This window comes from Lynx rufus, unplaced genomic scaffold (assembly GCF_022079265.1).
Source record: "Lynx rufus isolate CCGP_SWC_20201006 ecotype Redwood Valley unplaced genomic scaffold, mLynRuf1.p SCAF_2, whole genome shotgun sequence".
Classification (NCBI taxonomy): domain Eukaryota; kingdom Metazoa; phylum Chordata; class Mammalia; order Carnivora; family Felidae; genus Lynx; species Lynx rufus.
The window spans coordinates 180,449,581-180,474,813 of NW_025814834.1; the positions used below are offsets into that span (position 1 = coordinate 180,449,581).

General features: G+C 47.6%; 2 protein-coding genes across 2 annotated transcripts in view; one reads left to right on the forward strand and one right to left on the reverse strand.

Moving 5' to 3' along the window:
- The first annotated feature begins 1,167 nt into the window (after window positions 1–1,167).
- On the forward strand, window positions 1,168–15,681 carry CC2D1B (coiled-coil and C2 domain containing 1B). Its single transcript, XM_047084325.1, has 25 exons — window positions 1,168–1,268; window positions 2,821–2,907; window positions 4,184–4,328; window positions 5,122–5,225; window positions 5,586–5,744; window positions 6,173–6,298; window positions 6,473–6,632; window positions 6,844–7,025; window positions 7,187–7,262; window positions 7,373–7,483; window positions 7,566–7,696; window positions 7,910–7,982; window positions 8,183–8,319; window positions 8,621–8,738; window positions 8,823–8,998; window positions 9,394–9,519; window positions 10,027–10,085; window positions 10,174–10,290; window positions 10,666–10,739; window positions 10,885–10,943; window positions 11,173–11,224; window positions 11,630–11,729; window positions 11,894–11,984; window positions 13,193–13,322; window positions 13,596–15,681. Exons 2-24 carry the CDS (start codon window positions 2,842–2,844, stop codon window positions 13,319–13,321), a joined length of 2,571 nt encoding a protein of 856 aa, XP_046940281.1. The 5' UTR covers window positions 1,168–1,268; window positions 2,821–2,841; the 3' UTR covers window position 13,322; window positions 13,596–15,681.
- A 3,659-nt stretch (window positions 15,682–19,340) lies between these two features.
- ZFYVE9 (zinc finger FYVE-type containing 9) overlaps window positions 19,341–25,233 on the reverse strand; it is a 134,979-nt gene continuing 129,086 nt past the window's right edge. The window contains exons 16-18 of the mRNA XM_047085321.1: window positions 24,102–24,207; window positions 21,246–21,422; window positions 19,341–19,609 (exon numbers count right to left, since the gene is read on the reverse strand). Coding sequence (XP_046941277.1) covers window positions 19,448–19,609; window positions 21,246–21,422; window positions 24,102–24,207 — 445 coding nt within the window. The 3' untranslated portion in view covers window positions 19,341–19,447. The remainder of the gene's footprint in view (window positions 19,610–21,245; window positions 21,423–24,101; window positions 24,208–25,233) is intronic.

The following is a 25,233-nucleotide window of genomic DNA, read 5'->3' on the forward strand; positions in this document are numbered from 1 at the left end:
GCCCGACGCGGGGCTCGAACCCACGGACCGCGAGATCGTGACCTGGCTGAAGTCGGACGCTTAACCGACTGCGCCACCCAGGCGCCCCTGTACTGGTTTTTTTCTTAAACTGTGGTAGGCACCCTCGTATTTATGTCAATTCACACAAAAAATAGGAACTATTTATTTTGAGTACCTACCATGTCCATGCATGCACTGCTCTAGGCACCGGAGAGAACTTGGGAGAATTTTATGCTTTTATGGAGCTTGCATTCAAGCAAATATCGTAGATCTGTGTATATATTAAATATTTCATTATAAAACGTTTAATGAGAAGAAATATGGGAGTGAAACTTCAACTTTTTTATTTTTGAAACTTCAGTTTTAAAGTGGTAAAGACGGTCTCCTTGGAAAATCACCCAAAAGCAGTAAGGAGATGGAAAAGCCCTTTGTCCAAAAAAAAACTGGGAGATTTTTTAAACCTCTAACTACAAACCGCAAAACAGTAATAGCTTAAAAGTTTGGAATTTAGGCAGGTGCACGTTGCAAGATTTTAAGATGAAGATTCTCTTTAACGCCCCATCCACCCGCCATTTCATCGCCCTGCTGGTTATAGGCGTTATCTCGGTTTTAAACTGAAGCGACTTCATGAAGAGGTTCAATGAACACTGCCAGTCTTATCTTAGGTGTTCAACCCGCCTTCTGACTGGAAAAGGTACATTCAGTTGCTGAATGATTAGGAAACAAATGGTGAGCCCCATTTCTATTTCTCTAGACTCATTTACAAAGACAACACTGACGAGGGTAACAAACAAGCCCCGCCTCCATTCAGAGTGGGGCGGGGCGAGGGCGCGAGGCCATGTAGGTCTGGAGAGTGTGCGCCCAGGAGCTTCATACTGGGTGTAGGGGAGGAAGCATAGCGAGGAACTTGTAAATACAAAAGGCAGAGGACGAACCTACTGCATTTGCGCCCTCAGCGCTACAACCCAACACCAACCAACGACCCTCTCCGCAAGCCTCGCCCTACCTGCCCAAAGGCGCCTGCGCGTTGGAAAACCTCGCCCTTAGAGTCACCTGTTTGTTCGTCACGCCCACCTCGCATTGCGCATGCGTAGTGCGCGCCTTACGGGCCGCGGAGTCACGTGTGAGGGCGCGAGCAGTCTCCCGCAGAGTCGCTTCCTGTCACGGCAGTAGCTGTACCTGCTGCCACTGCGGCCGCCCGGGGGCCGCGGGAGCCCTAGGCAAAGCCGGGTGGATAAGGCCCGGGCAGGTTTTGGATCCGCCGCGAGGTATGCAGCGTACCTGCCCCTCGGCGAGGGGAGATACCGGGCGGCGGGGGAGATGGAGGCCTGGGGCCGGGCAGGGCTGCGCGTCCTGCCGCGCCGGAGTGGGGTCCCTCGGCTTCGCCTCCCCTGCGGCTTCCGCTATCCGCTTCTCTCCAGAATCTGGGCCCAACACCGACGGCCCTACCCGTTGCCCCGGAGCCGCAGACTCGGCATGTCTGACTGACCTCGTCTCTTCCCCACGTTCGCTCGCTCCGTGCCCCCCGCTCAGGTGACGGCCCGCCATTCACCTAAGTCAGTGAACTCTGACGCTTGGAGTTACCCTGAGCGCCCCATCCCGTGCGCCTACATCCAGTTAACCTCGGAGCCCTGTTGATTTTACTCTCTGACGGTGGAATCCATCCGCTTCTCTGCCTCCCGTGCTCCCTTTGCTCACCTCTTTTGCGGGAACGTTGCGAGATGTTCTGTACCGAGAAGGCTTCCAGCCTCCATTCTCCTCCTACCCCTTCCCCTCTTTCGCCAGCGGGAGTTTCTGAGTCGTTGACCTGGTCCCTTCACGTCCACTGCCCTCAGGATAATGCCAAACGCCCTTTAGGCTTACAGGTTTTTCTGTTTTGCCCCCTGTAGAGATTACAAGCTTCGCTTGTACCATTTCTTGTCTCACACTTTATGCCCCAGTAATCCCAGGTCTTTAGCTTTCTTGTGGAGACCACACTGTTTCTCACCTTAGAACCACTGTCAGGTTGTTCCCTCTTTTTGGAATTCCATACCCCTTCCTTACCTCCAACTTTTTCATGACGCAGCACAAGCATCACTTTCTCTAAGATGCCTTTTCTGTCTGTGCTGGATAATTGGCCACTCCTGGGGATCCCGGTTCCCTGGAGCTACCCTGTGCGGTTTTTGTCCACTGAAGAGGCTGTCCCCATCATGTAAATGTTCTTTGAGGGTTGAGACATGTCAGATTCATTCCTGCTCTCCCAGTGCCCAGCACAGATTTTCACATACTCCTGTGAAAGGTTGTGAGATCTCTGAATCAGAATGCTGAGTCAGATTTCTCTAGAGCAGAATGTCTATTAGGACTTTGTGTGGTGATGAAAATGTTCAGTGTTTGTGCTGGCCAGTGGTAGCCACTAGCTGAGGAACTGGACTTTAAATTTTATTTAATTAATTTAAAGTTAAAAGCCATAGATGGCTACCATGTTTGGCACAGTTTTAGAGACTTTTGGAATCCCACCCAGCCTGTACCAGCCCTGTTCCTATGCCACTCCCCCTCACTCAACCTCTTGGGCTTAATCCAAATTGGTCAATCAGTTCAGTAAGTTTTATTGTGTGTCCACACTCCCCGCTTAAACCCATGAACAGGTGGGTCCCATCCCTTCCATCTCCCATATTGCTTGCTTCATTGCTATGATTCCAGAGTTAGTATTTCATCCTTTGGTGTTAAACATTGCCTTTTTTCTCTGGGAGTTTACTATAACCACACCTTACCACAAGGTTGCAGTATTGGAGGTGGGGCTTATAGGCTGCTCCAGTCTGAGTCTCTTCCTCTCCCCGCCAGACAGGTGTCTAGGCTGTCGAGATGCCAGGGCCAAGACCTCGGAAAGGCCCTCAGGCCAGTGGTCAGGGTGTGGCAGCTGCAAAGCAGGTATGGACACACACAGCCTCCTTCACTTCTCGGCCTGAGGTTGGGGGTGGGGTGGGGGGTGGTCTCTAGACAGCTTGGGCAAACGGGGTCACCTGTTTGACTTCCCCATTAGTGCAGAGACTTTGAGCAGTTCCTCCTACAGTTGGCAGAGACCCTGTGACTAGGCCCTGCCACCCACCTGTGGGAGATGAGGCCTGAACTCTTTTGTGTTTCAACCCAGGCATCCTCCTGCCATGGCCATCTCCCTATGAGTGATCTGGAGGATTCAGGAACCACCAAATTTAGGGTGTTCTGATGGGGTGTCAGCACTGTTATGGGTTTCTCATTTACTGCCATGATTTTGCTTGCTAGCCAAGGATACCAGGGCTTGAGGGCTGTGCCTGGAGAGTTTTGCTGCTTAGGGACACAGGGCTGTGGCCCAGGTGGGAGACAGAAGTCTATTCTCTAATCTGCTCCCTTTATTTCTTCTGGGTCCAAGTCCTGAAACTTCTTAGTCCATTCTTAATGTCTTAAAAGAGGCGAGTAAGGGAGGTTGTGGGATAAAGAGCATACACTGAAGTCATAAGACCTTTATTTTTAAATTCTAGGTCTGCCACTTACAAGGCTGTCTCAGTTTCATCTGAACTTGGAGATAAAAATAGGACTACCTTTTCCTAGAGTAGTCAAATTCATAGAGACAGAAAGTAGAATGGTAATGGACAGGGGGAGGGGGAAGAGGGGAGTTGTTTAATAAGATGAAAAGAGTTCTGTAGATGGATGATGGTGATGGTAGCCCAACAGTGTGAATGGGCTTCATGCCACTCAACTGTACGCTTGAAAATGGTTAAGGTGAGGGGCACCTGGCTGGCTCAGTCAGTGGAGCAGGTAGCTCTGGATCTCGGGATCCTGAGTTCAAGCCCCATGTTGGGTGTAAAGCTTTAAAGAAAATGGTTAAGATGATCATTTGTATGTTAGATATGTTTTACCGCAATTAAAATAAAATAGGACCTACTTCTCAGGATTGTGAGAATTAATGAAAATAATTATATAGAGTGCTAAGTACAGTGCCTGGCATGTAGTGCTATTATGTTGTGAGTAATAATAATGGCAGTGTAGTCTTACTGGGTTCTTTATAGTCACCAGGGAGATAATTGTTCCAAAGGCTAATGTTTCAGGCCTCAGTTTCCCTATTTGCACATTGGGCTTCACACACAGTGAAGGAGTCACTGACTGCCTGAGACTGGCCCTGGGGTTGGGCCTCATTGTATGGTTCCTAAGAACCCTTCTCTGCTCTCAGCTGGGGCTCTTTGTGGAATTCAGCCCAGAGGACATGCTGCTGGGGATGGAGGAAACTGAAGATGATGGGGACCTGGAGGCTGAACTACTGGCCCTCACAGGGGAAGCAGGGGTCACTGACAAGAAGCCAGCACCCAAGGGGCAGGGTGAGTTTGTGTCATTGGGCTGGCTCAGTGCTGGGACCAGATGGGTTCAGGCAGGTAGAGAGGTTCTCTCCTCACAACTGGCAGGAGCCCATTAGATATCCTGGTCCTTCTGATATCCATTCTTGTGCAGCATTCCCACCAAGAGGCCATCTTCCCCTGTGTGAAGAGAAGCTCACTCCTCTGACTGCCCCCCTCCCCATTGTGGACAGTCAGCAGTCTGATTCTCTGACTCAGGTCTCTTAGATGTAGCCAGGGCCCAGTACAGAGGAGGGGCTCAGCATGGACTGCACTGGGCACATAATAAATTAACAGAAATTGTGTCAAATGTGTAAGTAGATGATTAGATGAGCCTGGGTTTGAGTCATCGCTCTGCCCCTTACTAGGATTGCACTGTTAGGAAGATTATCTTTGGTTTTATTATCAGTTCATTCTTTAAAATGGAGATCATATTATTTATCTTGCATAATTGTTGTGAAGCTTCAGTGGATGTTAAAAATCTTACATATGTGAAAGGTGTGGTTGGGGGAATGGATGGACATGTCTATGAATAACTACAACACAAAAATGCCAAGAAGGGAACAACTTATTGCTTGTTGGAGGAGCTAGGAAGCTTTCCCAGCTGAGGGTCTTTTGAGCTGGGTCACGAAGAGCAGGAATTTTCCAGGTGGGACTTTGGCTGTGGAAGGGAAGGAAGATTTCTTCCTGGGTGTGTCTTGCTATCACAGTGAATTGAAGACACTCCTCATGGACTTTTTCTGAGTTGCCCTGAGCCTCTGTAACCCTCTTCCCTCAGCCCCCCTGCCTATGGCCCACATCGAGAAGTTGGCTGCGGACTGTATGCGGGATGTGGAGGAGGAGGAGGAGGAGGAAGGGCTGGAGGACGATGCAGACTTGCTGGTGCGTCTGCCAGGCTTGTGTCTGAGGGCTCTGTGGTCAAACCTGTGGAGGAGGCCTGGGGTTTGTCTCGTGTGTTCTGAGGTTGAGTGAGTGCCTTGCTCTTTTTGGGCCCATTTTCCCAACTACACTGTGAGACTAATCCCCTTTGGTGTGTGGTCTGAACTATGCATTTGGGGATTTTTAGATTTGTAGTGTTTACTGTTTTTAAGGCTCTCCTTGGTCAGATTAATGGTAAAAAGGACTTTTAGGCACAGTGACTGATACTGGGAAATCGCTGTGGGGCAAAGGCCCTTTATTCTTATATCCTATCATGTATATGGCCATGAGGCTTCCAAGCTCCTGAGACTTGTGTCTCCCCAGACTGAGCTGCAGGAGGTCCTGGGTGAAGGTGAGGAGGCTGGGCCACTGGATGGTGATAAGACAGCCAGCCCAGGTGGCTCTGAGGAAGAGAAGGGACAGGAAAACATTGAACCTCCAGGACAGACAGCTCTACTAACAGCTTCAGTCCCAGCAGCTCAGGTAGGTTCTGGAGGGATCTTGTGTGCCTTTGATGCCCCTACATGTCTGAGTATAACATGCATGTAGCGTGGTTTGCATAGGAAGGCTGCAGTAACCCCTCCCAGGGCCCTCCAGCAGCTGCCCCAAGCAGAGACAAAGCCTGAGAAACTGCTTGGTGGCTGGCCAGCCTCAAAGGCCTCTCTGTTCTCCCAAACCACCCCCTACAGCCATTTCCTGGCTTCCACAGACTGTCCAGGCCTCTGTGTTTGCCTCTGACACGGCCTCTGGCCTCTCCAGTGAGTCTTTGCCTCGTAGCTTGAGGCTTTTAGGCTCTTCCTTCTCCTTGAATCCAAGAGCTCCATTTTCTGGGGCAGCTTCCTTGCAGGGAGGGAGCAGCAGGGGCCTAGCTGGCCCTGGAGTGGCCATGCCCTGAACTGAAGTATCTACAGGCTGGAGGGCCTCGGGGACTGCAGGCTCTGCTGGAGGATCGGATCCACAACTACCGGGAGGCTGCAGCCAGTGCCAAGGAGGCAGGTGAAGCAGCCAAAACCAGGCGCTGTGAACGTGGCCTAAAGGTGCGTTGGGCCTTGCCAGAGAGCAGGGCTGCGTGGAGTGGGGCAGAGGACAGTGGGTGAAACAAGAGGGGAGGCGCTTCCCCTCTGGCTTGTGGAGGTGAAGGATTCCTGGCCTGTCTTCAAGCAGGGTTCAGGCTAAGATGGCTGGCTGGATTTCTGGGTTCTCTCTCTCAGACTCTGGAGTCCCAACTGGCTGCTGTGAGGAAAGGCAGGAAGATCAGTGAGGATGAGATTCCACCTCCAGTGGCTTTGGGCAAGAAACAGCTGGCCGCCCAGGAAACAGCTGACAGGAACCCTGAGGCAGATGCCCCAGCTCCCTTCATGATGGAGCCAGGTATCTGGAGACCTTTAGGTTCTATCCTAGTTTCGAGTCAGAGCCCATGGCCCACCTCCCCATCCTGCCACACTGTCCGTTGTCATCAGATGCACCTTCTCTGAAAGGTTCTCAGGCCAACCAGATCTGTAGGCAGTAGGCACTGGGAACCCATGGTATGTACCTTCTTTGACCCTCATGCCCCATCTTCGGCCTTTTTGTTTCTTAATAGACAACCCCTGCCAACCTGAGACAAGCCTCTTGGGCAGTCCTGGCATTTCTGCCCCATCTGATTCAGACCCAGACCCACAGGCCCTGTTGTCAGCCCGACAGAGAGAGTATAAATTGGCTGCCCTGAATGCCAAGCGGGCTGGAGACTTAGACCGTGCCCGAGAGCTCATGAGGATTGGGAAGGTATGATGTCTGAATCAGAGGCCCTGTATTCAAGCCTTTGTTTCACATAGGGGGCCACAGTGACCTGGAGTAAGTCTGGTCGGGGGCAGGGAGGGAGGGGAGGAGGTTTCAGCCCAGAGTTTACCCTGGTTTTATGCCCACATCTGCTTTTCCTATTATAGAGATTTGGTGCAGTCCTGGAGGCCCTGGAGAAGGGGCAGCCTGTGGACCTGAGTGCCATACCCCCGGCACCTGAGGGTCAGTATGGAGCCAGTGGGGTGGGGCCTGCTCAGGGTGAGGTTGGGGGGAAATTTCAGGGCTGGGGCTGCCCAGGGACTCCCATCTACACCTCTACTCTGTGTCCCCAGACCTGAAGCCCCTCTCACAGGCTTCCAAGGCCCTCACAGAACCCTCAGTTGTACCCCCAGCAGTGGAGCAAGTGCAGCCAGTGATGGCCCCTGACACTCCAGCAGCCCCAGGTAGGATGGGATGGTGGGACTGTGGAGTGGGGGACCTGGAGAGAGGCAGCAGAACTGACACCATCTCCTGTATCCTTTCAAGTGGTCCCTGCTGAGCCACAGACAGTGCTCGATGCCCTGCAGCAGAGACTGAACAAGTACCGTGAGGCAGGCATCCAGGCCCGGGGCAGTGGGGATGAGCGCAAGGCCCGGATGCATGAGCGCATTGCCAAGGTGGGCCCACAGCTGCACAACCCCTGCCCCATGTCAGCCTTCTGTTGCTGCAGTTAGTCCTGGTCTTTGAGTCTCCATCTATCTGTCTCTCTTTCTGGACTTCCTACTGCCTCTGGGGTCTTTTTCCTTCTAGGACTGCTTTCAGTCTTCCTCTCCCTGTGTGGGGCCTGTAGACTGCAGCCCACTGTAAGTTCTCCCTTCCTTCCCTTGCAGCAATATCAAGATGCCATTCGAGCACACCGGGCAGGACGGAGAGTTGACTTCGCTGAGTTACCTGTTCCTCCAGGTGAGTGGGGCTTGGCCTAGGGGCTTTTTGAGGAGGTCTCTGAGCAAGAAAGGGGGAAGGGGAAATGATTTCTCCTATATCTGCCTCTACTCTGTGGGAGCCCTCTCCCAGCCATGGCCAGGAAGACCCAGCCAAGGCCCACAGCAGCCTGTGCTTCCCCAAGGCTACCTATCCTCTCCCAGCTGTCTTTTCTTCCACAGGATTCCCCCCCATTCCTGGCCTGGAGCCCATTGTGGGCACTGATGGGGATGTAGTGGCAGCTACTTTAGCAGCTGCCCAGAAACTGGCTTCCTCGGAGGATACAGCCCCAGCAGAGGAAAATGAGGATGAGGATGAGGTTTGGCTCAGGGCCTGGGACTTCCAGGGGCTGGTGGGGGGAAACCCCAGATGAGGGGTAAACCCAGACCCTGTTGTTATCCATACTAACAAGCCCGGGGAGGTAGGTATGCTTTCTTTTGCTTTACAGAGAAAAAACTTAGCCAAGGGTACCCAGCTAGGGGTTAGCAGAGCTAGATTCAAACCAGGTCTAACTCCAGAGCCCTGGTTCAGTCCACATAACCCTGTAAGTTAGTGCAGCCTTAGGAGGAGAGCCTGGGTGGGGAACAGATTCTGTGTGACAGCTTCCCGGGAACCTGCAGGATAAGCTCCCAGCCCAGGCTCCAGTGGCCAAGAAGCCAGCACAGCCTGTGGTCCCTTCATTCCGTGCCCTGCCAGAGACCAAGGCCTCGAGTTCTAAGGAATCATTGAGTCCCTCTGGTGAGTTGGGGAGAAGAGGGATGGAAGAGTGAAGACTGTAGTGAGAGACAGGCATGATTCTAACCATTATCCCTTGCCCTTCAGTGCGCGAGCAGCTGGCATTGCTAGAGGCACGGAAACTGCAATACCAACGGGCAGCCCTGCAGGCCAAGCGCAGCCAGGACCTGGAGCAGGCCAAAGCCCATCTGCGGGTAGCCAAATGCCTTGAAGCTCAGATCACCCAGGTACGACGAGCTGGCCGACCTGTGGACTTCTCCAAGGTGAGTTTCACTTGTTTAAGCAGCTGGACTTCTCAGGCAGAGGAGGCATTGGCAGGCTTGACAGGCAGGGCGGTGAATAAAGCAGCTGCTTGGAGGGGATGCGATGCAGATAGGATGCAGACAGAAAGAGCTTGTTGCTTATGCTGCTCTACCCCATTGCCCGAAGAGAGACCAGGGAAGGCCAGGCGGGCTGCCTGTGGTCAGAGATGACGAGGCATGGCAAGGCTAGTGGAAAGCAGAGCAAAGCTTGGGATAGAATGGGGAGGCAATGAGTTCCCATCACTGGAGGTTAGTAGAAACTGGAGAAACATTTAGTTTTGCTTCTGCATTTGTTAGGCTCAGTAGAGGAATAATCTGACTCTTGGGGCCCCTGAGGGGCCTTGTGACCTGAGCAGGTCCCTTCACCCTTGACGGATGAGGAGGGTGACTTCATCCTCATTCACCATGAGGACCTGCGGCTCTCCCAGAAGGCTGAGGAAGTATATGCCCAGCTACAAAAAATGCTTCTGGAGCAACATGAGGTCAGTGGACTGCTGGTCTGTCTTCCCCTTTCAGTGCCCACAGCATCCTTTGGGTAAAGTTATGGGGCCCAGATCAAATAGGCCTGGATTCAAATTCTAGCTCTTCCACTTACTGGTTGTGTGACAATGGGTAAAGTACTTTATAGACGGGAGGAAGAAAGTTTCAAGGGAGATGGATATAGATGTATATTTTTGTATGTGTATATCTATCTGAACTGCTGCCTTTAAGTCTGCTTGTGAAGTGATGTTTCCATTAGGTTTTGAAGGAAAAATAGGAGTTTGCTAAGTGAATTTTGGGGAATGGCTATCCTCAGGAAAGGAAACAACAAAAACTTAGGCAGAAGAGTCTGATGGAACTTGGGAACAGTGGCCTTGGATATGGTAGGTGTTGGGAGAAGGAGGGGTGAGGCTACAGAAGAAGGTTGGGACTTTCAGAAGTCAGGCTTCAAATGCCAACCTAGATGTTCCACTGTGGGCTCTGCAGTCACTCTGGGCCCTTATTTTTAGAAGTGCCTGCTATTCTCCAAGCAGTTCATGCACCAGGGCAATGTGGCCGAGACTACCCGGTAAGTGCAAGGCCTCGGGCTGGGGCTTATTGGGTGGGAAGGAGAAAGTGAGCCCTACAATGCTGACATGCCCACCCATCCCTGTCAGGTTTGAGAAACTCGCTCAGGACCGTAAGAAGCAGCTTGAGATCCTGCAGCTGGCCCAGGCTCAGGGCCTTGACCCTCCCGGCCACCACTTTGAGTTGAAGACATTCCAGACTGTGAGGTGCCAAAGCCTAAGGGAAACAGTGGCTCCATGCAGGGGTAGGACAAGGGACTGGAGACTTAGGCCCCTATAGTGAGGCTTCCCAGGCTTGGCCTGGCCATAGGCGCTGGGGTTGGGAGGAGTGGGCTTAGCTACCTGCCTGTGAGAAGCTCAGAGCTGGGTGGTGGCTGTGGAAGGAACTCTGGACTGGAGGTCATATAGGTCTGAGATCTATCTGTATACCAGCTCTGCCACCGTTAGCCCAGACAATCTTTGCTTCCCTGGGCTTACTCTCCTGACCACTTCTCCACGGGGCAGGCAAACAGGCACTGGAAGAGAGGACCTTTTCCTACCACCTGCTTCACTTTGTGCTTTCTCCTTGTTTCTTGGCTGTAGGATCTTCTCAGAACTCAACAGCACAGAAATGCATCTGATCATTGTCCGGGGAATGAACCTCCCAGCCCCTTCAGGTAGCCCAAGAGCCACCTTTACTTCAGACTGTTGCCCAGACACTTCACCCCCGGTCAATATAGAGAGGCATTGGCTCATCCTCCATATCAAGCACTAGGCTCCATGGTACTTCTTCTGACCCTGACTCTCATTTCTCCTTCATAGGAGTGACTCCTGATGACTTGGATGCTTTTGTGCGGTTTGAGTTCCACTACCCTAACTCGGTGAGGTTCAGGGAGAGGTAGGATCCCCTGACACCCATCTTCCATCCAGGACCCTGTGCACAATTTCTCTGCATTCCCTGGGAGGTCTGGCTACAGGGAGCGGTTTGAAGACCCTTGGATGCATTCTTCACAGGGGGAAGTCACTTCCCTCAACATTTAGCCTAGAGTTCTTTGCCCTATACAGCTGTTTTTTCAAGCTATCCTTACCTCTCCCATCTTACTGCTCTAGGACCAGGCTCAAAAAAGCAAAACAGCTGTGGTGAAGAACACAAACTCTCCAGGTGAGGACCGCTTTCTCTTCTCTCTTATTCTCTGATATGTGTGCAGCATTTTTTTTTTCAGAGTGCTTTCAGATCTGTTCTCTTAGCTGGTTTACTCAACTTGGGAGATAAAAGTAGTTGGGGAAACTGAGGCTCAGAGAGGTAGAGGGACTTGCCTAGGGCCCCATAGCAAGGAGGTGGTGGAAATGGGAGTTGAATCCCATTTTGGTATAATCTGTGTCTAATAAGACTACAAAAATTGTCCGAGTGGACTTTCAAGGCCAGGACCTAGATGCTCTACCACCCTCTGATGCAGTCCCTTTGAATTGCTGGCAGAGAGAGGGGAGGCCAACTCTGGACCTCTGTTTCCACTTTCTCAGGAAATCCCTGGGAGCCCACGCCACTTCTTGTCTTCTCCCATTGCAGAATTTGATCAGCTCTTCAAACTAAACATCAACCGAAACCACCGGGGCTTCAGGAGGGTGATCCAAAGCAAAGGAATCAAGTTTGAAATCTTCCACAAAGGGTGAGGCCCTTGTCAGGTACATTGCCAAGATGGGCTGGGTGGAAGGAAGGGCTTCTGTTGCTGCCCCTATTGCTATTCAGTCTTCCTGCATTGGGCACAGCCAGCTCATTCCTGCCTTCCCTGCTTTTCCCAGTCCAATACCCTGCTGATTCTTGGTTCCCCAGATCCTTCTTCAGAAGTGACAAGCTGGTTGGCACAGCCCACCTGAAGCTGGAGCGGCTGGAGAATGAGTGTGAGATCAGAGAGATTGTGGAGGTAGGATGGGCAAACCAGACGACATGGCAAATACCCCACATTCACTGAACATCCACTCCCTACTGTAGGTTTTTTGTGCCCATTAATGAAAAAATATCCACAAATGCGCTGTAGACTAGGTGCTATTCCTGCTTCACAAATGAAGAGATTCAGAGGATCTGAGAAAATTTCATAGCATCACAAGAAGCAGTGATACTCTTTCCACAATACTCTGAGTCACCTAAGCTCCCAGGTATGGTGGCTCTTGAGGGGTCTGATCATTGCTGTCAACTTGGCATACATAAATTCCTAGGTTTTGGGGGGCAGAGTTGTGGGTGGGGCAGTTGTCTAGCCATCATGAAGAAGTGGAATAGGCTCTGAACATAAAGCTGATAAGGTAGTTCCAGATTGGGGGCCCACAAGAATGCAGCTAGTCTGTGTTTAGGAATTGGCTCCAGACAGCTCCTTAAACTTGTATGAACTTACATGAATTTCATAGGCAGGGACTCTGAGAGCTTGTCTATGACAGGTGAGGAAACTAAGGTCCAGTGACAAGGGTGTTCCGTAAGCACAAATATTGTGTCCCTGGCAGACCTCAGCCCAGAACCTTGCTGATGCATTTGTAGGCCAGGGCTTTTCCCTCTACAGTGTGCCTGCCCTCACTCCCTGCCTGTTTTGGGGGGGGGGCCCGGTGGGGGGATGTTCTTAAGCCAGGTCTGCTCTGTGTTTGCCCAACTACAGGCAGACTTCTTGAGCCTGTAGTCCTGCTTTGTACTCTAGCAGCCCAGGCTCCTGCTTGGAAGGAAGGGAGCAGTGTGATGGGTGGAAAGGAACTCTTGGCCTGGGTTCTAGTCCTGACCTTGCCACACGGTGGTTTTGTAGCCTTACCATTCACTACTTTCTGAGCCATCTGTGAAGTATGGGTTTGGGCTTAGTGGTTTTCAGGCTATAGCATGAAGCCAGAGCATTTTTTCCAGGAACTGTGAGGAAACTGAGTGGGCAGAGCTCTGGGTTTCTTGTCTCTTTAGAGCATTGACACTTCTTTGGATTTCCATGTTAGTTTTTATAAGACTTAACCACCAAAAAGCAGGAGGGCAGCATTGTCATGGAGACTCTTGTGTTGACACTGAAGGACAGTTGAGCTCCTTTCTTTCCTGTGAGCATAGGGAGCGGTCTGCTCCCAGCCCCTGGCCCATCTCACTTACCATCTCCCTCTGTGGTCCTCACAGGTCCTGGATGGAAGGAAGCCCACTGGGGGCAAGCTGGAGGTGAAAGTGAGGCTGCGGGAGCCTCTGAGTGGCCAGGATGTGCAGATGGTCACTGAGAACTGGCTGGTCCTGGAGCCCAGAGGCCTATAAGGTGGGCATCCATCTAAGTCCTCAAACTTCTGCCCTCAGAGACCCTTCCAGTACTCCCCTCCTATCTGGGGAGAAGACGTAGGAATTTCTCATCTGTGAGGACAACTAGGAGGCAAAACTGTTGGGTAGGGCTTGGGCTGAGTTTCTCATGATCCTCAAGAGAACTGGGAAGGGAAGTTAACCTTCCCAGGTCTGTCACAGGAAATCTTTTCTAAACTGTTAGCATATTCACTGCGGTTTAGACTTACTGTGTATGCTTTGTGCCCTTGTGCAGGAGATTGTCAGTACTGGGAGAGGAGTCAGGCCAGCAACTGTGTGCAGGAGCATACTTTTCTCAGCTCTGCTGGCTACAGAAGCCTTTGTACATAGGAAGATGCTGCTACTCAAGCACCAAAGATCTGTTAAGTATGTGCATTACTGACACACAGCAAGGTCTTTCCTGTTGCTGGCCCCTCCCTGGACCTCCACAAAAGCAGGCTGGATTCCAGGATTCCCCTCCCCCCTTCCCTTGCCTCCCCCTCCCGCTGAGAGAAGGCAAGGATAGCCTCATCGCTCTGTGACTGAGTCTTACAGCCCCTTAACCCCTGTTTGGCAACTGTGTGGAGCTTACCACAGCCTCCAGTTGCAACGTTTCTGGATGTGCCTTTAAAAGATCTAAGGGATGGGAGAACTTGAGGGTGATCGGGAAACCCCCTGCCTAGGGTGCAGGCAGGGTTCCGTGACTCCTGCTTAGTCAGTGGCAGCCTATCCCACATGACTCCGTTTACCCCAGCTGTGCCTGTGCCTTGGTTCGTGACTGCTGCTGCACTCGCCTCCCTGCTTCCCAGAGCTTCAGTGGAGGAGGAGGGAATGTGTGGTGGGAAATAAGGGTGAGGTTGGATCTCGGGCTTGGTCCATGCATTTAAGACTAAATGACTGTTAACTAGAAGAAAAAAAAATAACATATATATATATATATATATATATATACACACACACACACATATACGTATACATATATATATGTATGTAATTTTATGTAGCCGTTTTTATTTAAGAAACTAGATCTAATTCATTATAGGGGTTTTACACTCTATATGAAGAGTGATCATCAAAGTCCTAGATAAAAGCCCTGTTCCCTGTCACTTTTAAAGCAGGAGTGGCAGTAACATTTGTTAATTGACAGAAACTGCTGCTATGGCTTCCTCTTTTGAGAGAGGGCAAGGGGAAGCCTTGTGTCTTCCGAGGATCAGTGAGAAGAATCCCTTAGTTCCTTCCTAAGAGATCCTCCTTTGGCTTTGTTTTTCTGAATGGATGGAGACGATGGAGGGATTTGTAAATTACAATAGATTTAATATTCAAAACTGCAATATTTTGCATTTCTTAGAAATAAACTTTAATATCTCATTTCCCCCCCTTTTTTGAAGCATTAACTTAGGTTCAACAAAGCATTCCTCAAGATTTTTTAAAGGCTACGAGTGAAGCAAATACATTCAGCTTACTGGTCACTATAGTATTGCATAAGCACAGCTCAGGGATTGAGCTTTTATGTGTCTTTTCCCAGGATAGGGCTGGACCATGCTTCCTGCCCTTAAGAGTAGAGCTGTTAGTGGATAACAGGACAGGAATGACAAGACTGTTTTCTAAAAGCTTTCTGGCCAGTCTTACTTACCTATGTGCGAACTACCACCATTTACACAGATGTGAGATTTAACACTTCATTGCAATCCTATCTGTGTGTCAAACAAGCAGTAATCTAGAATTAAAAAGGATTGTTGGCTTCTTAAGGTGACCTAGAGCAAAGAGGGGTGGTCAGGAGGGTTCCTGACCCAACCTAGTCTTCCCCTAAGGGTTTGCACCCAACATGGTGCTTACTAAGAGGGCCACATGGACAGCTGTGGCTATTTATCCTCAAAGGTTTCAACAACCAGCCCTAGGAATTTTTGAACCCAGGCCTGTGCTAGAAATGCCCTATTCCAATGTGATAGGAAGTTTTCTGTGCCTCAAGGATTTCCCTTCACAACCTGTTCTACTTCAGTCTGTTTCATTACCCTTTGCTTTTGGAAAACAGAACCTCCAGGCTAAGGAAGGCAAGACAAAGCCGCCCATTGGACTTGGAAACTGAGATTCTTAAAAGGCCTTTGTTGCAGCCAAGGCATGCAGGGGTCACTGGTAGTGGGAGGAGCCTACTCCGCCTCCTTGTCCCAAGATTTGTCCTAATGTAACAACCAAACATCAGAGATCAGTGATTCCTGGGCATTTGGGAACCAGGCACAACCCAAATAGCTTTACATTTTAAATTCTATCTAGCGCAAGACATGCTTTCTTCAGAATTACTGAAATGAACAAAATATGGAATAAAATATTTTTTTAGAAATTTATCTTAAGGGCAAAAATATTTTGTGACTTTAACATTACTTCCCTTTCTTACAGCACCATTGTGAAACCTGCATTACTTCTAAATTCTGAGCATGTTTTCTAAATGTTTCTGGGCAGCTCCTAAAAGATTTTGTCCCTTAAGTAAAAGTAGTTCCTTTTAGGATGAAACTGTGGGGCTGAGACTGGTAGAGCCAGGAAGCTTGCACCTGGTCCAGTGCCATCACAGATTCTTCCCTTTCAGGGCTTCAGATTCCCAAGCTCTAAACTGGGCATTATCATTCCTGCTCTATTCTTTGGCCCTTCTGGCCACACATTCAGTCCCTAAAAATCTCATTACCATTATTATTAAAATAGAAACCACTACCACAAACATGTTATAGAAACAGTGTTCACATTGCTTGATGACTGAAACACATTAGATGCAAAAATTATTCCCCAGTGGTTAGTTATGATAGAAGTAAATCCATTTTGAAATTTGGGGCCCACCAGCATTCAGGAACCACTGAATGGTTCCTGATGGAACCATCCTGATGGATGATGGAAGACATTAGATGGGAACTTAGGGCAAAGTTTCTGTAGCCCTGGAGACCAGCAAGTGCTCAGAAAGTGTCAATAAAAATACATGGAGAAACTACACTGCCTGGCATTTGGTAAGAATTCAACAATTTTTTTAAAAATTTAGTAAGTTACCACAATGGCAATTCTTTTTTTCCTTACAAAGATCTGTATATCTCAGTCTTTTAATATTCTAGAAAATTACCACTTATTTAGAAACATGAGGTTTCAGTCCTCCACTTGATAGAATTCTTATATAATATATAGAAATAAAACAAGGGGGAAAAAGTAAACTAACTTTGGTTATTTTATGCTCAGCTCCACAAGATGATTTTACTAAACATAAAGGATATTTTATATAGTTGAGAACAGACTTGACTCTGCAGGGCCAGAGCTTGTTGTTTAGTGGGAGAATTCAAAAGCTTGTACTGATCCAGAAGAAATAGGTACAACTGCAAAATGTACTGAGCAGGAAGATCAACTTCTATAGGAAAATCAAACCAGCTCCTATAGACTCTCTAAACTTCTAAGGTGTATGCAGACCATGCTGGATGTTATACCCAGAATACCTGCCCCTATTAAGTGTTTCCTGTTTCTATCAGGTTTGGTGGGTGGTGGTTCCAGGGCTCAATCTTTGCAAGCTGGTATGCTGTGGGCATCAACTTTTTTTCCCTTAGAAGCTCTTGAGTACTTTGAGTCTATGGGAAGGTCACAATCAGAGATCTGCAGCTACCATCAGTAAAGGCTATGGAGAGACAGATGTAGATGTGGATCCCCACTACCACGGAAGAGGAATAAACCTAGCTAAACACACTTAAAAGGCCAGGCCTCTGGGCCTCTGTTTGGAAAACTGCTCTAATGTAGGATTCCACAGCCCATAATTGCCAAATGCTAAATCCAACTTTAGCCCCTGGGGAGAAGCCTCTCCCTGTCCCAGAGGCCTGCATGAACTTCTAGTGGATTCTTGGGAGCTGTCTTAGTGCAGAGGGACTGACTCCTGTTTCCGGCTTAGCTAGGGCTTCAAGAAGATGGCAGTAACAAAGGAGTTGCCCTAGACCGATATTTTTCAAACTGAGTTGCAAAATCCATTTGATCTGTGACTAGGAGAAATTTAAATGAAAAAAATGATCAGAGTGCATCACATATATCAAGGGTAAACCAAATCTTGGATTCTAATACCACTCCCACTAAAAGAAACCATGGCTGATTCCAAAGCTGAGGCAGGGTAAGCTCAAGATGAGCTGGGAGCAAGCATCTTCTTAGGCCAGAAAAGGAAATGTTTAAAAAAAAAAAAAAAAAATGGTGGGAGCATATAACAAGGATGTTGGAGCTAGCCTGAAGGGGTTCTCTGGACAAAGCTGAGACCATATGAGCATGAAAATAATGAATGAGAATCACTCAAAAAGTGATCCATGAGTCCATAATGAAAATTAAATGAACAGATCGAAAAGAAAGAAGGGCTTTCGCTTATAGATGACCAAGTGTAACTGCTAAAGGTAGAGTGCTAGAACTAAAAACACCATTCTGTAGCCATCACAGTAAAAGATCAATCAGACCAGAAGCATCAGTGGATGCTAAATCTAAGGGAGATTTCTGATAAAATATTTATATGATCTGAAAATGTCTCTACACATATTGGTTATTCATTCCAAGAGGAAAAACACAGTGGAAAAATTGGACCACACTCTGACCAGGTGATCAAAATTTACCATCATCAATGAGCAGAACAGATCCCACATGACCCTAGGTGTGAGGCCTTAAAAAAGGACACAGCAACTCTAAGGATTCTGGCCAAGAATGCATAAACTAATTCTAATTATGAGAAAGCACCAAACATAAGGCATTCTCTATTAAAAAATGGGGGGAAGGGGGCACCTGGGTGGCTCAGTGGGTTCAGCGTCCGACTTCAGCTCAGGTCTTGATCTAGTGGTTCATGAGTTCGAGCCCTGCACCGGGCTGTGTGCTGACAGCTCGGAGCCTGGAGCCTGCTTCAGATTCTGTGTCTCCCTCTCTTTCTGGCCTTTCCCCTCTCAAGCTCTGTCTCTCCCTCTCTTTCAAAAATAAATAAACATTAAAAAAATTTTTAAATGGGGTGGGGGATCCTATACTCACCAAAAATATCAATGTCACAAAGGTGAGTCAGGAAAGCTACTTGCCAAGTCTGATCCTAGGCTGGAAGCTTTACTGCAAGAGAAAAGGCTATAAAGGGCATGACTGGAGAGATGCTAGGTTCAAGTGTCCTATTAATGTTAAATTGGCTGAAATTGCAGTTATGCAGGAAGATGTCCTTATTTTTAGGAAATGAACATTATTTAGGGGTAAAGGACTATGATATATGCAACTTACTCTCAGATATCTTAAAGCAAATGTGACAAAATGTTAATATGTGAACAATAGGTGAATCTAGGTAAAGTGTACATAGGTTTTTTTATACTTGCAACTTTCCTGGAAGTTTAAATTATTTCTCAATAATTTTTTTTTTTAAGCCTCTAGTGTATAACTAAAAATGTCTTGAATATATTCTATTTTCACAGAAAGACTCAATTCAGTACCTGCCATTCACTCGGGCAGATCTTGAGTAATCGTGAACTTGGTTCTGCTATCCAAGCGACCTCATTTACACTGAGTCGCTTTTCCTTGGATAGAAGAGATAATCCGCTGGGTCTCTGATTCACTTCAGTGAATAATCTGGTAAAAAACAAATAGAAATCTAAGTGTAAATTCTACTTGAAGTCACTGTGATGTAAGCGGGACAAAACCAGTGGAATTCTCCTTTTTATATCAATTCTGTACAAAAAGTGCAAGACCAATGCTTCATTTTTTATTTCCCCTCTGCCCTCCCAGCCCCATCCTTGGTGATGGTTATACCCATTTGCGCATTTCTGAGCACAAGACCGTAAGTAAATCTTAAAACAGGAGCAGAATTTTTGTCTAAACAGTAACGGAAGGGGATTAGCGGCAAGGATAGCATAACTTGTGCAGTAACAGAAGCTGCCCAGATCTTCTTGGTGGACAATGCATAGAAGACTCAGAATTATGGAACATCTGTCCCCCCGACCACCCTTTCCCACCCTGGCCCCAACCCCCACTCCCACCCCACCCCCCATTTAATAGTGTTAACAAAAGCTTAATCTTCCAGTTCTAAAGTGCAAATGATTTGGGTATGACTGCTGTTGTAACAGGTCTCAACAGACAAACAATGAAGTCCTCTGTCTATGCGATGTTTTCCAGAATATAAAAGATGAGTTCCATGACGATGGGGCCCTCACTGAGCTGGCAGGCCCCTCCATGGATCACCGGCACCAAAGCGCTGTCCAGATCATTCATGTACTGTGAGGGAAGGGGCTGGCCATTGCTCCCTGCTTGATAGCCAACCTAGAGCGCAGAAAGAAGGAGATGACAGGTTACTGGACAGAGAAGGCCTCTTGAGAGGGCTGAGGGCCAAGGAGGCTGAGCTGGAAAAGATGTCCTTTTTGGCCATGGACTAGACATACAGCAGTTAACACAAGGTTCTCCTTCTCTTTCCTGAATTGTTATTTATTATACTGTCGCTTATTCATCCTGACCTTGACCTTGCTGCTTGGTAGCTGTGAGACTTGGGCAAGACACCTAACCTGTTAGGGCCTTAGTTTTCCAGGAAAGGGTAGAGGGTGGGGGGGCAGCATAGAGAGGTATGGAATATCAGAAATACCTAAACCTTTGGTTGTGGAAATTAAAATTAAAAATATATAAGGTACAACTAACTCCCTAACAACAGGAACCGAACATTTGTTCTCTCGTCCATCTGTTCACCCACAGACCATTTTCTGAGCACCTACATACACAGCAATTCAAAGATAATGTAACAGGACCCCCGCCCTCAAAAGGCAGAAAAAATGCCTGTTCTTTAATTGTTGCATGTAAGGTAATTCTCTAACAAGGTTATCAGTATCATTTGAGAAAGGACCATGATACCTCATTTGTATTACCCTGATAGGCGTATTAGTACCACACTAGGCAAGACCTTGAGTAGAAAATACGTATGTTGATTGAGGACTAGTCAGGAAGTAGAACCAGACACATAACTTTTCACATTTTCCCTGATAGGGACACAACACTGCCTTAAAGCATGAGCAGTGCTGGGACATGTCACAACAACCCAAAATGGAGATTAGAGTTCAAGGCCACAGGAGAGAGACACTGGAACAAGGGACCGGGCCGGGGGGGGGGGGGGGGGAGGGTGTAGGGCAGGTGTGGACTGTTATACAGACAGCATACAGAAACATGAAGTAAGACAGGAAGGAAAGCCTGGCCACAGGAGACCCGAGCTGACAGGAAAACTATTGGGGAAACACATCAAGTCCTCACCCACTAACTGGCACAGAAATGTTAACAGAAAAACCTTAAGGAGTGAGAGGTGCAGAGGCCTAGCAGCAGAAGCCTGCTGCAGCTGGATTAAGAACAACAGGATAGGAGCGCGTGGGTGGCTCAGTTGGTTAAGCGTCTGACTTCAGCTCAGGTCATGATCTGAAAGTTGCATGAGTTCAAGCCCTGCGTCAGGCTCTGTGCTGGCAGTGCGGAGCCTGCTTGGGATTCTCTGCCCCTCTCCACTTGCGCATGTGCGCACTCTCCCTCTCTCTCTCAAACTTACAAAACAAAACAAAACAGGATATGGGACAGCTTGGAACTTGCTGTCTAAAGGCTGCAGAGCAATTCCTGAAGAGTGGAACTGGGGAGTCTCAAAGAGGAACACCGATGCCATTCATACAGTGGTGGCAAGTCCTCACACACACTTCCCCTCCTTACCCCACACTCACAAGTAAGTCCTTGGGAGACATTCAGGTGAGGAAGCCAAGATTCAAATGGTTCAGAGAGAGTCTCACTAAGCAGCACATCTAGGTACATGACTAACAGGCAAGGTCAGAAGGCCCAGAGAATTAAGGTCTCTGGGTTGATGCAGGAAAAGTCACATGTCAGAAAATACAGACACTGCTCAAGCCCACCTTCCAAGGCTACCTAAGACTCTTCTTACCTGATCTGAGTCAAGTGTCACACGTAGGCCTAGTTTAGTCATTCCATCTTCCTTCAGAAGCTTCAAGTGGGGACAGAGAGCAAGGCAAAAAGCCTTGGCAACGTGCTCAGTCAATCGGCTATGATCTGCAGGATCACTCAGGCAACTGTGCTGGTCATCGTTTTCTAGGAAAAACACCTGTTCCCCCAAACAAAAGAGACTTTAGCCTTGCGCCCAGGAGATGTGCATGAGCTCACTGTGTATGAGCACCCCGATCCCCTGCTGTGCAGGAAGACCTATCTATCTCCCTGGTTTCAGCCATGGTCATAATCATATGTTCTACTCAAAACCAGAAAAGGCTTACATTTAGCACTGTGCACTTCTAAATGGTAATCCTTATACATGCGCAGCCTCCTTAGGAAATGATCTTGGAATCTAAGAGGACAGCTCTTACAGATTATGTGACCCAGCCGCTTCATGTTACAGATCACTCAGAGAAGTGACTTGCTCAAGTGCACAAAAGTCCGGAGAGAAAGAGGCAAGGCCAAGCCAAGAATCTGAGTCTGCTGCCTCTCATTACAGAGTTCTGCCACATGGCCATGCCACTGCTGAGGCGGGAACTGAGTTAGTGTCCTTGCACCAAGCTGAGCAGAGGTGCAGAGGTGCCAGTGCAGAATCAGAAGCACAGCAAGATTGGAACTAAGAGACCCAAGTCCTAGTCACATAGAGGAGGGTTGTGAGCAAGTCCTTTGACTTCTTAATATCCAATTATGCCTTTGTAAAATAGAAGGCACCTGTGTTGGGGCACCTGGGTGGCTCAGCCAGTTGAGCATCTGACTCCGGCTCAGGTCATGATCTCATGGTTCATGAGTTCGAGCCCTGCACTGGGCTCTCTGTGGTCAGCAAAAAAACCCACTTCAGATCCTCTGTCTCCCTCTCTCTGCCCTTTACCCGCTCGTTCAATCTCTCTCTCTCAAAAATAAACATTAAAATTTTTTTTTAAAAAATGAAAGCCCCATCTTCTTGGTTATCGTAAATTATATAAAAGCATAATAGAGAAGATACAGATATGCAAAAACACCATGCTTACACATACTGCCCCCTAGCTTACTGCTCAGTAAGTGGCTTATACAAAGAATACTACAAAGAGGACATCCCTGAAGCCCACGTACTAGTGAGAGTATCGCCGTGAAATGACAAGCAGAGCTCTGCACTGGGCATCAGAAGACCTCTGGTCCCTGCTCTGCCAGGTCTCTTGGAGCCTGTTTTCTCACATTATGCAAATGAGATGGGTCACACTGCTGCCTCACTGGGTTACAGGCAAGCAAAAGGGAGGGAAAATAGGTCAAATAGTGATAAGGAGCTCCACGTGGTCCAGACTGCATTACTTGAAATGTGTCAAAGGGATAATCATTACAAAGTAAGCTCCTAAGACCACTGAACTGCATATGAAAACACTGAGCCTGGTGGTATGAAGGATAAGTTACTTGGAATAACAGGTCGAGAAACAGAGAACAGTTTCTAGTCTCCTGCTCTCATAAACCAGCTATGTGAATGAACTTTGGTAAGGCATTGAACTTCTCTTGGCTTGAGTTACCTTGTGTGTAAAATGGAAAAGCTAGAAGTCAGAATTTTTTTTAAAAATTAAGACTTTTGGGCGCCTGGGTGGCTCAGTTGATTAAGTGTCTGACTTCAGCTCAGGTCATGATCTCATGATTTGTGAGTGTGAGCTCCGTATCAGGCACTCTGCTGTCAGCACAGAGTGCAATTTGGATCCTCTGTCCCCTTCTATCTCTGCCTCTCCCCCACTTGTGCTCTCTATCTCAAAAATAAACATTTTTAAAAAATTACGACTTTTAAAGCTGCAAGGAATTCTAGAGTTCTTAGAATTTAATGTATTATTTTTATACAGTACAACTGAGATTCAAAAGAAATTCAGAGATCTATGACCTCCCTGTTTATTCTCAGAGAATAAACTTCCCGATTTGTCTGATATTACACACATACAGGGTCCCTGCCCTGCTCCTCTCATTCCCAGGTTAGCCTCTCATACAGATTTCAAGTAAGGCAACACATAGTGCACAAAAGAGCTTAGGAGCTGGCTGGATCTGGGTTTGAAACAGGACTTTGCCGTTACTTATTTGCTTTGTTATCTTGGACAAGTTGCTGAGTATCTGAGCTTTAGTTTTCTTATTGGTGACATAAGCCTATTTTTAAAGAGTATGTTATCTAAGATACTTTTAACTGTGAGTACAGCATAACTAGTCCAGTATTCTAAAGAATAAAGCAAAGATGGTATATGCCATTCAGAGATGCATCCTTCTTGAATCCTAATGCAAACAAATCTCTAAAAGCTCATTCATAAGAAAAAAGAGACATCAGATTGCTACAGGCTGTACTTGGTGGCATTTCTTCCTGGTGAGCAGAGACAGACCAGAGGGAATTGGAGTATAGAAGGTAAACGGAGAGCTTTTCTTTCCTTATCCTCCAGAATCAGCCCACAATGTATGTCTGAGCCTAACAAAAAGTTGTGCTCAAAGAGAATCAAGAATGCCAAGTTTCATGGCACCTGGGTGGCTCAGTCGGTTGAACGTCTGACTCTTGATTTCAGTTCAGGTCATGATCTCACAGCTGTGACCCACTTCAGGCTCTGCACTGAGTGTGGAGCTTGTTTGGGATTCTCTCTGTCTCTCTGTCTCTCTCTCTCTCTCTCTCTCTCTCTCACTCTCTCCCTACCTCCCTCTGCCCTACCCCTGCTGGTGTGCATGTACACATTCTCTCTCTTTCTCTCTCTCTCTCTCTCTCTCTCAAAAATAAATAAGTTTTTCAGGCAAGCCTTTAAAAAAAAAAAAAGAATGCCAAGTTTCATTTCCTTACCTCTGTCCATCTGATGACTTTTCCATTTGCTTTATACTCCGATCCATGGAATATCTTCACACTTGTTATAGACTCCATGGACTTCCCATCTATAGGACTTATAACACTACAATAGAGGCAAAGGAAAGAGATGGAAGCAGCTCCTGTAGTTAGAAGAATCACTTATTAAGTCTTGCTACTAATTACACTGGGTGCTTTGCTGAACACATCTGAGCAACACATCACAGCAAGAAAGACACTGCACAAAGATGTACATGAATAGAGCTCTTGTGGGAAGGTCCTGTGCAATGAAATAATTCGAAGAACACATATAAAAAAGGAGCCATGATTCCAGGAGCTGGTTCTTTCAATGTAAAAAAATCGTTTACTCAAACCTGCCCTCTTCTCCCAGCATTCCTTCCTGCAGTGAGTGCACGGCCACCCAGTCTTGCTCTCCCCTCTGCTCTGTCACACACGCTGCTCCAGACAACAATCACACTCACACATGTTTGCAGATCTGCCTCACAGATGGACTTCAGATGAGGGAACATGATACACTCACCTCTGTGTGCTGTATTCCCAGTTCTGACATACTGCTTGGAACATGGGAGTTTAATAAATGTCTACTGATTGAAAGAATTACTTGACCAGTATGTTAATTATGACAGTGCTGTTGTGAGCTCATAAACAAGTATTTATACTATTATCACAACATATTCCCTTTAGTGCTCAATTATCACTCCTAGATTCCTAAACAGAAAGGTCATTTTTTATAGTCATTTCCTCTCCAAAATATAGCAAGTATAAACAGGTGGAGATTGACACTCATTCTGATGAGGATTCAAAATAATTGTCACAAAGACTCCAAACTCTTCCTAACAAGATTCAAATCTGTGTGTTTTCTAATCTCCATGTAAAAAGATCAAGTTGAACTTAAACTTCAATATCAGGGATTTACTTCATTCACTTGAATTAAAATTATTTAAACAACACTGAATTTAATTTCTAACTCATGACATGATGTCAAAAAGGGCCACTCTTAGTTGATTAGTACTCTTTTAGAGAGGATACCCAGACACTGAGGGACAAGCTGGAAAATATTCAATTTATACACTACAAACTAAACCCCTGAATTTGACAGTCCTCCCTAACT

Bases quoted from the DNA above. Each gene is read 5' to 3' on its own strand.
- CC2D1B (XM_047084325.1), top strand. From the start codon at position 2,842: ATGCCAGGGCCAAGACCTCGGAAAGGCCCTCAGGCCAGTGGTCAGGGT. The intron at 7,263-7,372 runs GTCAGTATGGAG...CTGTGTCCCCAG, and splicing joins CATACCCCCGGCACCTGAGG to ACCTGAAGCCCCTCTCACAG. The intron at 10,291-10,665 runs GTGCCAAAGCCT...TCTTGGCTGTAG, and splicing joins AAGACATTCCAGACTGTGAG to GATCTTCTCAGAACTCAACA.